This window comes from Lissotriton helveticus, chromosome 2_1 (genome assembly GCF_964261635.1).
Source record: "Lissotriton helveticus chromosome 2_1, aLisHel1.1, whole genome shotgun sequence".
NCBI lineage: Eukaryota > Metazoa > Chordata > Amphibia > Caudata > Salamandridae > Lissotriton > Lissotriton helveticus.
The window spans coordinates 1,115,398,061-1,115,412,032 of record NC_136059.1 but is presented as its reverse complement, the minus strand read 5'-3'; the positions used below and the strand labels follow the sequence as shown (position 1 = coordinate 1,115,412,032).

The 13,972-nt window shown below is 44.3% G+C and overlaps 1 protein-coding gene across 1 annotated transcript; it reads right to left on the bottom strand.

Annotated features, from left to right (window-relative positions):
- Window positions 1-797: 797 nt before the first annotated feature.
- On the bottom strand, window positions 798-8,585 carry FABP2 (fatty acid binding protein 2). Its single transcript, XM_078675932.1, has 4 exons — window positions 8,432-8,585; window positions 4,720-4,892; window positions 1,721-1,828; window positions 798-1,099 (listed from the first exon to the last, which is right to left on the bottom strand). Exons 1-4 carry the CDS (start codon window positions 8,496-8,498, stop codon window positions 1,049-1,051), a joined length of 399 nt encoding a protein of 132 aa, XP_078532058.1. The 5' UTR covers window positions 8,499-8,585; the 3' UTR covers window positions 798-1,048.
- Between the last annotated feature and the right edge of the window lie 5,387 nt (window positions 8,586-13,972).

Here is a 13,972-nt window from a genome sequence, read left to right as displayed (position 1 = left end):
CCCAACCTGGCCTCACTGCTTTTACCTGCACTGGCCACTCTTACTCACACCACCTGAGATCACTGTTGTGGCCAGTAAGTCTTAAAAAAAAAAAAAAACAATCATTCATATAATTTGTAAAGCGTGCTACTCCCCCGTGAGGATCTCAAGGCGTGTTTGGTGTGTGCATGCATGTGTATGTTTAGGCTTGTGAAGGGTGGGTCTATGTGCAAGCTTGTGGTGCGTGTAGATGGGCGATTGTTGTGTGTGCTCGTGTAGCCTGAACCTCCCACTCCATTCCTCAGATAACACACCGCTTCTTTTCCACCTCAATTTCTGAGGCAACCCAAAAGAGGTCTATGCACTACACAAACAACCATTATGCAGACCCACCAACTCATACAATATCCACATTTGTCACAATAGCAAACTGTTCACATGGTTGCAGAGTTAAGTGCCGATACCACGTGGTGAGCTGTAAACCTCTGCACATTATTTTCCCCCAAAATCTCAAACCTACTGGGATGCCTCAATTTAATTTTTAAATTTTACAGATGCCTTCTATATACACACAAAGTATCTTTATCTCTTACTTTCATTTCAGCAGAATGAGTCAAATGCAGGCAGGCCAGACCTGTTGACTTGGCTAATGCTGGTTGCTTTGGCTAATGCTTGTTGGTTTGACTTACAGTCCCAGCTAGTGTAGACGAGAACTATGATTGGACATGGGACACCAGGTCATATAACTCATTTGTTGCCAGTAATTACCTCCCAACACTAGAAGCCATGCACGGTTTAATGGAAAAAACACAAAGAGCTAGAAATTGAAAAACGTTTTTTATTTTAAATAAAAAACGCAATATTATTTTAGCCAACATCGGATTTTTCTTATGGCGCTTCTTTTGCCTTTCTTCCTGGAGTGTGGCAATATTTTACAGTACAGACATGAATGCTGGTATATTTACAAGGTGACAGGCAGGTCAGTAACTCATGGAGAGCTGCGTCCCCCAGAGGCGATTGGCCATAGCTGTCCTGTTAGTGCTCAGTCCTGGGTCGCCGATGGTTTGTTTTAACATCTCTTGAAGATTCTCTTGGCTTCCACTCCTTCATAAAGATATGTCTGGAAAAATGAATAAGATAGGGTTGCAGAGTTTGACAAATTATCCGGACATCCGTTTACTTTCTCTAAAATAAATAGGCAATGCGGGATGGGTCAATAGAACATGGGTCCCCTACCAGTGGGGAGCACAAGCTTGCTCCTCTGCGTCATTTCACACCGTTAGAAAAAATAAAGTATGCTAAGCGTTAATACCACGGTCTCAATTTAGCAAAATTGATTTGTTGGGAGAGGAGGGACATGGTCATAGTTCTAAAATAACTCCAAAAGAATTTGAGACCAGAAAACTTAAGACCGTACAAAAGTTTATGGCAACATAAATCCTGACCTTTTAAAATACCCAACTAGTTTTCTGCAGGACTAGATTTAAGGTGTATTTTTAATCTAGTCTCTCTATTCCAAGCATGTTTGGAAGCAAATACCTGATGAAGCAAGTCAATAATGGATTTAGATATTCTTGGATACTCTATTTTCAATATCACCTTGTGGTTTTTTATTTTTGCACCTTGAATGTTTTTAAATCTACAATTCCCATGTTACCAGTAATAAGGATATCAAAAAGCTTGACGCAGTTCTATTCAGGGCCTGGCCCACTGTATACGCCCGACGTGCATGAAAACTCACCTGAACAAGTTCATCACCAACTATTTCCCTCCGAGTCTTGAGTGCATTTCCATTATCTTTCCTCTTAAAGGTCCCAACCAGGTTATCTCCCTCCATGGTCCAGGCGCCCTGAAAGGTAAAATAAGAACTTTAAATTGGAGAATCAAAAGGATAGATTACTAATGGGTTTCTGTTTTGCTCTTTAAACAGCACAGGCAGGATGTATGTTCTTGGAGGGTAGAAGGCAGCACAGTCTTGCGCTCCCATCGATTGCTCGTGTGTTTGTCAAAAGAAAAGATCAAATAGTTGTGCCAGCAATAGCAAAGGTGCACGCTCCTTGTGCAATTTGGAGAACATGAAGATTTTCATATCCAAGTCATACTTTATTTCCACTCTTGATCCAGCAAGCACAAGTGTTGGGGGTTTGGGGGGAGAAGGCTAATGATACTCCCTCCAAATGCTGCTTTGTATTTGTGAAATGGATGGTTTTGTCGAATGGTGTGCACAACATGGGTCGAGATTTTCTGGTTATTCGAACAAACAACGTGGTGTTAGCTTAGATGTAACAAAAAAACAAAAATGAGAAGCAGAATCTGTGGTATGGGAGCTCAGGTGTTAGGAGGATATGCAGTCTATTTGTTGATGTAGTTATTGAATGAAATCATATTTTCCATCCATGAAAGTGACATTAGTCTGTAACTCTATTTCCCTACCGCATTAGGCCCTAGTATTGCCCTTTAAGGTCTTCCTTCACAGTGCAGCTGTTTGCATGAACTACTGTTACCAGTTTTTTGTTTTTTTTTTAAATATACAGATGGGCTTATGAGATGGCCGTGCAGTATTCCTCCATCCCCTCATGGCAGTCGCCGTTTGGTTGATTATCCGGCTTTCCATGGAATGCTTGAGGAACTATTTTACATTTCAAAAGTGCACGGAAGTATTACACTTTATACTCACAGATTCATTGTATGTTTAAATCATTTTTAAACTGCAGATGTTTTTTTTTAATATTTATTAAAAGCTCTAAAGGCAATGATGTCCTTGTAACCCACTAGAGAGGGAATTGCACGTCTACAGAAAGCACTCAAATATCACTGACAAAGTCGGCAGCCTGAAGCACAGAAATGGATCATATTGATCCAAAAAGTGACAGAAGAACTCATTTTCGAGCAGAGGTAGCAGAGTCCCTTTTACCCAATGACAAATTAATCTTTTGACAAGGACCTTTGGTTGCCTGCTAACTCAAAAAAACAAACACGATAAAAGCAGGCAATAAAGGAGTCTGTCTCTTGTCAGAGAACTTTGTACAACCTCCAGTATCTTGGGATCACGAAGGTGATGTGTTTTTGCAAGCCCCTGGTAATCTTATCGGTGAGGTAGATAAGCTCAGCGCAGTGTGTGTGCTCTTCCTGCATTATATGACCAAAGTCCTTTCTGTTTTTCAATTTTGACTCTGAAGGCATCGGTGTAGGGTAGGAAGGTACGGTTTTAAAGCCTCAAGCGGCTACTCAAACAGTCATGATAAGACTGCAAGAGTGAAAGTGCAATACTACAACAAAACAATTTTTCACGGATGCAGTGGTGTGGGTAAACTTTCACTGGTCACTTAGTACAAATGTTATTTTTGCTCTGGTCACAAGGTAGAAGCACAGACCCAAATGTGCTCTGGTGCCATCTTTGTAACCAGGTCCTCGGTTGGAAGGCATGGCCCAATAACCCCAAAATCATTTTCAGAGATGGGTAATCCACTAATCCAAGCCAGTTTCATGAATCTGAACTCTCAAAGATCCTCTTTTCGGTTGATTTTTATTTCAATCAGCACATCATGGTTAACCGGCTCTGGTATGTCTCATGCCTATCGCCAAGTAATGGTGAAGATGCAATGGCCTGAAGTGCATTCAGCTTTGCATTTTTATTTGAAGGTGGCAGTGCTTAACTTGTGCCAGAAGTCAGCAGGCTTCGACTCGAGCAAGAGAGAAAGGAAGTGAGAGACAGGAAAACAGACAAAGGGGAAAAGCAGGGAAGAAAAAGAACCTGCAAGAGAGATAGTGTGAGAATGTGTAGGGGATTGGAAAAAAGGAGAAAAAATGTGTGATGAAGACCCGACAGTCTGGAACTGATGGATGCTGGGGTTAATGAATACCTAATGTTGGGTCCACTATGAAAAAACGTTGGTTTCCCTGCACGTGTTTGTTACAAATTAAGCAACAGCAGGTAGACAGGGCAATTGTCGAGTGTTGCCGTGTCCCAACCCCCGATTTCTGTAATTTATGAAGTGGAATTTAACATTTTTGAAATGGTTGCAGGATGCACAAGAACAGTGTAGTGGTGCCCAAGTATGTGTATAAAACCATAGGTTTTTATTTTATAGCTAAAGCCCACCACCCGTGGGTGCGATAATAGAACGTGAACAGACAGTAAAAGGTCAATGTCAGAAGGAAACTAGAAAAAAAAGGAACGCAAACATTTAAAGACTATACAGGCTGGGCATTCTGAACATGCTGTAGTGAAAGAACACATCAACACAGAAGCCAAAACAGAACACCAGCGATCACGGTCAACACAACCAAGTCAATGAGGCAGTCTGTTTTGAAGAAATGGGAGGGGGTAAGCCTTCATGGTACTAAGAATGTGGAAGCAACAAGACTTTATATACTGGAGATACAAAAAGAACATTACCAAACTAGAAATTAGAATCACCTAATATGCCATTTTTTAAACTCTGGCCAAATAACCTCCAGACAAATATTTGGTCTATTTTGCCCAGAACATACAAATACAACTTGCAAAGAAAATGCTAACACATCATGGAATAAGCACAGAAGGCACTGCTGCCAGAAATATACCCAACGTGCTTGAACTGTGCTGTTTTATGATACTGGGCTTGTGGTCTATGACAGCATCCAACCTGAGAGATTTCCCAGCAGCGCCAACATAAGCAAAGTATTTTAGTAACCAATTGCATAAACGCCTCAGGGGCAATTCCCTTCAATCTGCAGGTACAAGGAGGCATATCTTACAACTAGTTCCGTCCCGTCCGCCAGGCTGTACTCGAACTCCGTCCCGAGGGTGAAGGGGATATCGATGGAGCGGAAGGAACTGGACTCTTTGACAACAAAGCTGTTTCCGTCCTGCTGGATGTTGATCTTCAGGCCGTCGTGGGCTGCCAGCTTCCTCTTCACGATGTTGACACCTAGTGGCAAAGGCAAGGTAGAAGGGTGAGAGACAACTCAGGAGTGCCTGGCTCGGCCAGTGCGGACTTAAGGCTGTCCCAGCTTCAACTCCACGATTTCAGTGCAACTGAATGTGGCGGGTAGTGGCTACGTGAGATGGGGCGTTTCCTAACCTGTAGGTGCGTGTCCCCTTTGAGGGACACAATGGCCAAATATGATACGGCGACTGATTTCTTTTTTTGGGGGGGGGGGGGGGGCGTCAGGTATGATAAGGAAGCCTAAAGGGTACTGGCACACTTTAGGTTGCCTTGTGCCAATGTAAATGTACAGGAATTTATATAGCGCAAATCACCAAGCGGTTTCTAAGCGCTTGCTTAGGGAACCCGTCCTGGTATTCCCCTGTGAGATAACCCCGGCAGGGTATCCGCAAGGTGAAAGCCAGGCATCCCGCCGCGAGGGGCCGTTGTGGAGATTAAGCAAGCTATTGCCCAGAGTCGCAGAGTGTGAACCCGTGAATCGAGTAGGCACCGGAGCGAGAATTGTCGAGTCCATGGACATTTTAGGACTCAAGACCCCGCCGAGCCAGGAATTGAACCCTGGTCCCGGGCTGACCTCTGCTTCCAGGTCTGCCTCCTCTAACCAGTGAGCCACACACCATTGCATCCCATTTCAAGGGTGTGTGAGAATCTGGCATAGGTTTTGCATTGGAAGAGTACCCCAGTTGTAAAAACACTGCCTTGGCACACTTTGCATGTATGCTGTTCTGTACAGCACATACTAAGGAGAAGTGTACAGGCTTAAAACTTGCTCCACTGTTACGCCTGCCCAGGGGAGGTAATTTTTGGGTACACCCCCCTTATTTACAAGTTTTTGGAGATAGGGCTATATCTCACAGCCCAGGGATTTTACGTGCTTCCTCCAATCTTTTATAGTACTACTTTTCATAAGCAATGAGGTTGTGAATAACCTTTGGAAAGTGGTTTGTACACCCAAATGTTAGGACTTTAAGGGACTTCACCACATACCCAACGGCCATCCCCTGCCAGCACCAATGTTCCCACCAAAACCCATCCCCTGCCAGCACCAATGTTCCCACCAAAACCCATCCCCTGCCAGCACCAATGTTCCCACCAAAATCTTGACTTGCGACTAAAAAAATGTTTCAGCATGCATACAACATTGTGCATTGTTGCAAGTTTCGTTTATGTACGTATATGTCCGTAGAGTAAAAATTCCAACGAGCCCCAATCTTTCATTAGTGTTCGCAGATGACACTTCGGGCTCACCTGGGTGTAACTTACTTAGGTGGGCAACAACGTGATTAGGAAACCCTGTTTAAAGTGGTTCTTGCAAAAAAGGGAAAACTCCGGCCCAATTCACACAAAAAAAAGTGTACATTTACAAGAGAGATTTACACCAGCGACTTGGGTGGATTTATCCATTCTGGAAATAAATAAAACCTGAAAGGTAATGTTTAAAGTACAAATGAGGGGCGAGTTTTTTCCTACTAGGAAACATTCACTCCCTTGGATAAGCACCTACTTCTAGAACCCCATTAAATACATAGGGGGCACCCTTTCCCCACCCAGTGAGGCATTTGTTCCTACAGCAGTAAATGTGCATGCGTTTATTAAGTGGAACGTTGCCAGCAAAATGTATGTGTAATATATACACAGCCACACATACACAAAAAACCTCGATAGGCGTGAAATAAATGGCTGCGGTTTTGGGTGCTGAAAGATGCGTGTCATTCGCATGCAATCTACTCGCTTCAGCAATAACTGCCCTCTGGTGGTCGTGGAACTTTGCTTCTTCATACATTAAACAGATAAACACCTCAACTGTGTGTAATGTCATGAAGTGACACTGAGGCTTAACCAAAACTTGAAATCTGCTTATAGTGCAAACATTTTCACGGGGAGATATTGGAGTCACCCTCCCTTTCCAGGCTCGTGAGCTCAGCAGTGCGCGTGGCGACTTGCTGAGCCAAAGGCATCATGCACGTACCTTCATACAGAGTTACGCATCACGCCGAGGCACAGGTGTGTGGCTTCACCCTAATAAGAATTACTAGCAGTTATGCAACACAATGTGCAAAAGAGCACGTTTGTGTGACGCGGGCTGGCAGTATACCCAGGTGTGTCACTCCAGACAGGGACGGACTATATGCAAATTAGGCTTGGTCTCCACGAGGAGCAAGCCAGCCGAACTGTAAGTCCACACAGAAACAAAAACAACCCAGACTGGTTGCAGGCTGAGGTTAGTGCGCCACAATTTTGCTTAGCAAAACTAATCTTGTATCCCAAGCTGCCTCAAGGAGGCCTTTTTCCAGAACAGCGAGATTTTGTTAACAAATGGGAAATGCAGTGCAAGTAATGGTTGAGTAGGAAGGATGCTAAAGTATCCATAAAGGAAAGGGTTTTTGAAGGAAGTTGTTGCAGGGTGTAGAAGTGATTTTCAGCAATCGGCGTGCTTTTTACGATTATGCTACACTTACCTAAAAGAACGTTATAGAAACTAGACCTGGTTAATAGGTTAACCTATTTAATTCACTTTCATGAATATGGCACGCTATTAGCCCACGTTTGTAAACGTTCTCTAGTTTTGTACTTGCGCTGGCAAACTAAGGATCTCCCACCCTCCTCGCTCCATTTTCAAAAATAACAAAAAGAGGGTGGGGTATAGATCAGCAGTTATTCTTTAACACTTGCATCCAAAATATCTGTGTACAAGGTATTCACGCACTGGCATCCAAATCAGAGATCAGGGGAAAGAGTGAGGGGCCTTCACACGAGCAAGAGAAATGCCCTACTGGCCCCTACCCAAAGGGCGTTTGTAAGAGACAGACAAAAGTGTGCCTTGGTGATGAGGGAGCCACACCCCTGGGGTCCGGTGCTTTGGCAACTCGAGGTGGGCGAGCCACTGAACGCTCGAGCCAGAAGCCTGGCTCAGATGGAGGTGCTGTTGGAACCTCGAGCCCATAACGAGCCGAGCTTTCGTGTGGCTTCTGTCACCCTCCTTCCCGCGCTCTACCCAGGATGTAGTATTGCTGCTTGCCGACTATGGAACTGGGAAAGCAGGTTCCAGTCTTGGCGTTGGTTCAAAAGCCTGTGAACCTGGGCAAAAATCACTTAATCTCACTATTCTTATAAACAATGCATGTGAACTGGCGCTTATGTAAAGCGCTTCAATACCTTTAGATCGAGTCTGCGCTATATTTTAACAAAAATACACTAATAGGCAAAACACAAAAAGACAACATAAATCAAGGTAAAACAAACGGGGGAGAAAAAAAACAAAAACACGTGCGAGTAATGTAGTTGTGCACTTTTCTACATGTATCCGCGCGTATTTTGGGGCCCCAGCAAAATATTTGTGCTTTTTTGCATTAAATATGCTCTCTTTCCCTGCTGTGCGCTTCATCTGTTGAAAGACAGCATGCATCCTTCCCGAATGTTGTATTGTAATTGCATTTTTATAGCGCTTACTATCTCTAACGAGGAGTCGAAGCGCCTATCTGAAAGCAACAGCTGGTTCAGTAAGAGACGGCAAGGCTTACCCATAATTTCCATGAACTTGTCGTAGTTCTCGCTCCTATCCACCTTCCAAAGGCCGTTGAACGTCATTGTTTCGGGTGCAAAGAGCGGTGTGTTCTGGCAGCTTCTGAACAACCTGAGATGCGTCCTCCGCTAGCCGCGCTCTTTTTATTCGCCCGCTTATCTCTGAGCCAATCAGCGCGCCGATGTGGCGGTCTAAAGCTCAGGCGCGGCTAATCACCGGGCGGAAAGGTCACGTTACCGCCAGACGCTAGCGCTAGCGGCACCCCCCCCCCCCCCCCCCCCCCTCTTGGACCCGCCCAGCCTCCCACGCAGCGACGAGCTCCTCGGTCTGGAGAGGGGCTCCCACCTCATTTGAAAAGAATTATGTGTATATACACACGCACATTATTTGCGTGTCTACACGAGCGAATTAAGCGTATCTACACCTGTAGTTTTTAGATTTTGTTTTCATTTTTTTTTTTTGCAGTTTTATATAGCGCGAACCAGACCCGAATCGGGTATCAGAGCGCTTCACATAGCACGAGTGGATCGTATATCCTAGGTATCTCTCTTTGCAGTCTGTGATTTGTAGTGCTTTTGATCTCCTAAAATTAGGACTATAAATCCCAGAATGCAAAGAAAATAGGCTACTCATACGCGGGCCTGTGAAATTTGAGATCTCTGCTGAATGGCCCCTTGTTTTTTTTAAAAAGATAACTTGATGCTCCCCTCCCTCCTCCGTACGCAAACGTACTAAATGTTTACTCTAGAGTGCTGGATATCTGTGTTAGAAGTCAAGGTCACCCGGGCACCAGCTCCCAGAGCTGTGCTTTCCTGTTACAAACTATTGATTCCCGGTGTGCTTGTCAGCTGACCGCTTCATGAATCGTTCTGGGTCGTTTGCATTACAAGACGCGTGGCGGTGATTGAATTACCGAATGGTTTCTGAAGTTGTCGTGCAAAGGCTTAATGGTTAAATAATTGGCGTTAATAGACTTGTTTGGTGTGAAGTGGTTTTTGACCACAGAGATATAAACACCGGTAAGATGCGAGTGGACCTGATATATATGGATATGCAGTGTGAAACAACAGTGCATTGTAATTAAGCTGAAACAATATGTATATTTACATAGGAACCAAAAACAGCACCAATATATTTTGGAATTTTAAAAGTGATTGTTATAGGATTTGTATTCAAGATACTGCTGTCGAGGCATAGTTATTTTGTCATGTTATCCATGTAGAGATTTTATGTAGTCATCGCCGCATGGAACTTCATTTTATTTCTATGAAGCTCCTTTAACATGTAGTGTCAGGAACACGTCCATGCCTGGGTACCTTTAAAAGCCCACACTACCTGCTTACTTGCCAACTTAAACAAAGATTTCACCGTGTGGAGAGGGGGCGAGGCTTCGTGCCGAGAAGTACCTAAGAGATTCTTTCCTCCTCCTCCAGACCTCAGCCTCTGCTTCCCCAAAAAACTAGGAAATGCTTGCTGAGGCTTTCCCCAATGTCCTGGGGTGTTTTCACATCCCTTAATGTACGTCGGCACTTCAAAGCATCCGAAAACGAGCTGAAATCCTCTGTTTACAGTGGTTTTCAGCTCGTTTTCTCTGCCACCGTCTGACTGTGTGAAGGGAGCCCATATCGTGTGTCAAACGGTGGCACCGTGCGTGCACGTAGGGTGACCAACTGGCATGGGTGCCAATTCAGGACGGTGAGTGTAAAAATTCTGGACACAGGTCAAAATTCAGGACAAAAATTCAGGACGGGAGGTAAAAATTCAGGTAAAAACTTCGGAACGAAAGGTACGTTTTACAGACATGTCAGAGGAGGTCGCGCAATAGTATATAAGTAAGTAAATAGACAACCACTTAAGTGCAAGTCAAAATACGTTTATAATAGGTTGAGACAATTGTGCACTTCACAGTTTTTCAGTATGCCCGCAGCTTGCTACCTTAGACAATTCAAAACTCGCATCTCACTCCAGCTGGTACATTAGTCACTAGACAATGGTGAACCACATCTGAATATAAGTGAGGCTGCTTTTATTGTTGGTTGAAAACTACGGGATATACAAGGAACTTTGCAGTGTCAGTCCCTAGTAACAAAGCCGCCACCCCTTTCCAGACTCAAAGGGAAATACTCTATGCCCAGTCCGGCCTTGCTACCACCCTCCAATGGTGGCCCTCATCTTCACATACACCGTCCCTCATGTGTATTTATTTCTTTTATAGTGTTACTCATCCCAAGTATGTAGGGAAGGTGTCGAAGTGCGTTACATCCCACACACATTATGTAGAAACATTGACTCATATAAACGTGAAGGTCAATGTATAGGAAATGTTACTTAAGATAATGGGTGCTACAAGGTGTAATCATTCTTTTATCTATCATTCAGTCTTTTATCATTCATTATGTCCTTCCATCTGAGTGCCCATCTACATCCAAACATATTCAACCATTTGCAAACCTATCCACCATGTATCCTTCCATTCATCATTTCACTCATCAATCCCTCCATCCACCCTTTCACTCATCCATCCACTATTCATCCATCCACCCTTTCACCCCATCTATCCGTACACTCATCCATCCACTCTTCCACCTATCCATCTATTCACTCATCCATCCAGCCATTTACCCTTTTACCCATCCAGCCATCCTTTCACTCACTCATCCATCCACCCAGTCACATTTCCTTCCACCTATTCTCCCTTTCAGTCACTCATCCTCCCTTTCTCTCTCCACCCCCTTTCACTTATCCATCCATCTTTCCACCCATCTACTCATCCATTCATGAATCCATTGACCCTATTACTCATCCATCCTTTCACTCATCCATCCACCCATTCACTCGCCCATCATGTACCCTTTCACTCAACCATCCACTCACCCATCCACCCTTTTACCCATCCATTTACCCATCCACCTTACATCCATCTATTTACCTTTTCTCTCATCATCCTTCCACTCACTCACTCACTCACTCATCTATCCTTTCTTTCAATATCTATCCATTTACCCTTTCAACCATCCATTCATCGTTTTACTAACCCATAAAGCCATTCACACATTCTGTCACTTATTTACTCACTCACCTTTTCGCATTAAGAGCTGAGCCTTTGTCTGCAGAGTTGCAGACAGAAGAGGCCCATCAAGAACTTCAACTCGCTGTAGTTCCTAAAGCAAGGGGTGAGGTGGCGTGGGGGAGGGTTCACTATGCCTCTGCACATAGGGAATCTGAAACCATAGCAGTCATCAGTCATGCATGATGCACAGTGCCAGTACGGGAGGTGACTGTGACATGGTGTTGTTTCCAGGGCTTTAAGTGGGGTAAAAAACGGAGGGGTCTCTTCAAAGGGGGTGTTCGATGTAATTAAGGGCATGGCTTAAAACACCTAGGCAAAAAATTTGTGCTTTGCATAGTGTTCTGCCCGACTGGTATTATGTTGTTTCTGTCATTGCATCCAGATATGTAATACCGCAAGTATCATTACACCAACAACAAGCCCGGACTAATGGCTATGTAAATGGTTGTAAAGCAGCAACTAGGGCTTTGTTGAATATAATATTGAAAATGCTTCAGTTCTAAAACGATGAGACAGTGAAAGAACTCTAGCCCCTTCTTTTTAACTTGTTTCACATGCTTCTTTATATAAAATGTTTTCACGCGTTGCAACATGGGCGTTTTACCTTTTATCCATCTAACAGAATGCCCTGCTGTACACTGAAGCAGGATGAGCCCACCACATGCTTTAACAGCCCTGACTACCACATTGTCATTCTGTATGTGGCAATTAGATGGCATACAGAATGACAATGGGCAGGTGGGGCTGCTCTTGTACTCTAGGAGGAGTGTGAGGCGGCCCCATCAGGGGGCTGAGGCTTCTCGCAGTGGAGGAATGCGGCTCCCTGTAATGGCCATAATTACGGACATAACACGTCCGTAAAAGGGGTCCTCACGGACAATGGATTTGAGGTCCATATTACGGACAGTCAGTGAAATTTACGGACGGTTGGTCACCCTATGTGAGAGTTGGCAGGTCTGTACCTGGCGTTAACTCACACTACGGATCACTTTGTTTACTTTCAATTGCCATTTATCATCAATGTGAGTGGACAGGACAAAAGAAACAGGTAATACAGCTTTTATCCACAGCACCACCATTTGTTTGGGATATCAATTGAATAGAGAATGAAATTCCAGGCTGTTCAATCGCCATCTAGTTTTACTTCATATTGTAGAGGCAGCTCTCTTTGTAATCGCCACTCCCTTTCCAATTTACCGCAGAGCTACTGTTGACTGATGCAAAATGGCAAAGACGCCTTGAGTAAGCAAAGGCTGAATGAGGCAGACCCAAACAAGGCAATGACTGAAGGGGGTCGACCCAAAGCCCACGCTCCACCTTTTGTGTGTGTGTTGATGAGCTCTGCCATACAGCTGTCTGTAGCCAATTCAAAAACATATTTCGCAAGGGAAAGCCAACACATTTAATTATTGCTTAATATAATACAACTGTAAATTCGTTTACAATATAGGTTCTCAAAAGGTTTCAAACCATAATAATATGTTGCTAAAATGGGAAACAACATTACAAGGCATAATAATGAAGTTTTTCGACCATAGATTGCAATTGATTGTCCTCCTATTTTGTATTCTTGCTTATTTTATTGATATGTTTTGTTATTGCTTTCAAAGCATGCCAACCTCATCCTTCTGACGAGAATAACAAAATCTAGGATCATATTTACAAGCTCCTATGGCCACCACAACGTCACTTCTAGTGACGTTGTGATGGCTATAGAAGCTTTGCCTTATTTGCAAGGCAGCGTTAAACCACTTAACATGGCTTCACGTGGCCTTGTAAATAATGCCCAATTTCATGCTATACTTAGCATGAAAGGGGCGGGCAATGGGTGTTGTGGTGGGCGTCCACCACAGCACCCATTGATTTAGACGCTGCCCCCTATTTACAAGAGCAGCGTAAGTAGGAGGCAACGGCAAAACTAAGACCAGGAAAACCCTGTTCTTAAACAGGCAAGAAAAGGAGAAATGCTTTATTTCTCTTAGTTTTTGCTGTTTCTGTGTGTGCTGCCAGAAACCGGTCCTCGGAAGCTTGTTTCCGGTCCAGGGAAGGCATGGCTTGGCAGTTCGGGCTGGACTGTTCCCATGAGGCACAGGGTCAGACTGATTTGCCTATAGCCATGTCTGAACTGGGGTGGCAGAGTGGGCTAAAGAACGGTGATGGATCAAACCCAATTCTTTTGACTGGGTGTGAGTGTTTGATTGGTTCAGATGCTCCGTCCATCACCACCCCCTTTTGTACCGCTTTTGGCCGCCATAAGTGTGGCAGGGTATGTTCAGACGTGAGTCACTTGCTCACTTTGCCACTGGATTCAAGCAAGCCGGGCTGAAGACGGCTGTAATGCCAGAAACCGGTCCTCGGAAGCTTGTTTCCGGTCCAGGGAAGGCATGGCTTGGCAGTTCGGGCTGGACTGTTCCCATGAGGCACAGGGTCAGACTGATTTGCATATAGCCATGTCTGAACTGGGGTGGC

Coding starts and splice junctions, on each gene's coding strand:
- FABP2 (XM_078675932.1), bottom strand. CDS start 8,498: ATGACGTTCAACGGCCTTTGGAAGGTGGATAGGAGCGAGAACTACGAC. Junction 4,893..8,431: donor CAAGTTCATGGAAATTATGG/GTAAGCCTTGCC, acceptor CTTTGCCACTAG/GTGTCAACATCGTGAAGAGG. Junction 1,829..4,719: donor CGGACGGGACGGAACTAGTT/GTAAGATATGCC, acceptor TTTACCTTTCAG/GGCGCCTGGACCATGGAGGG.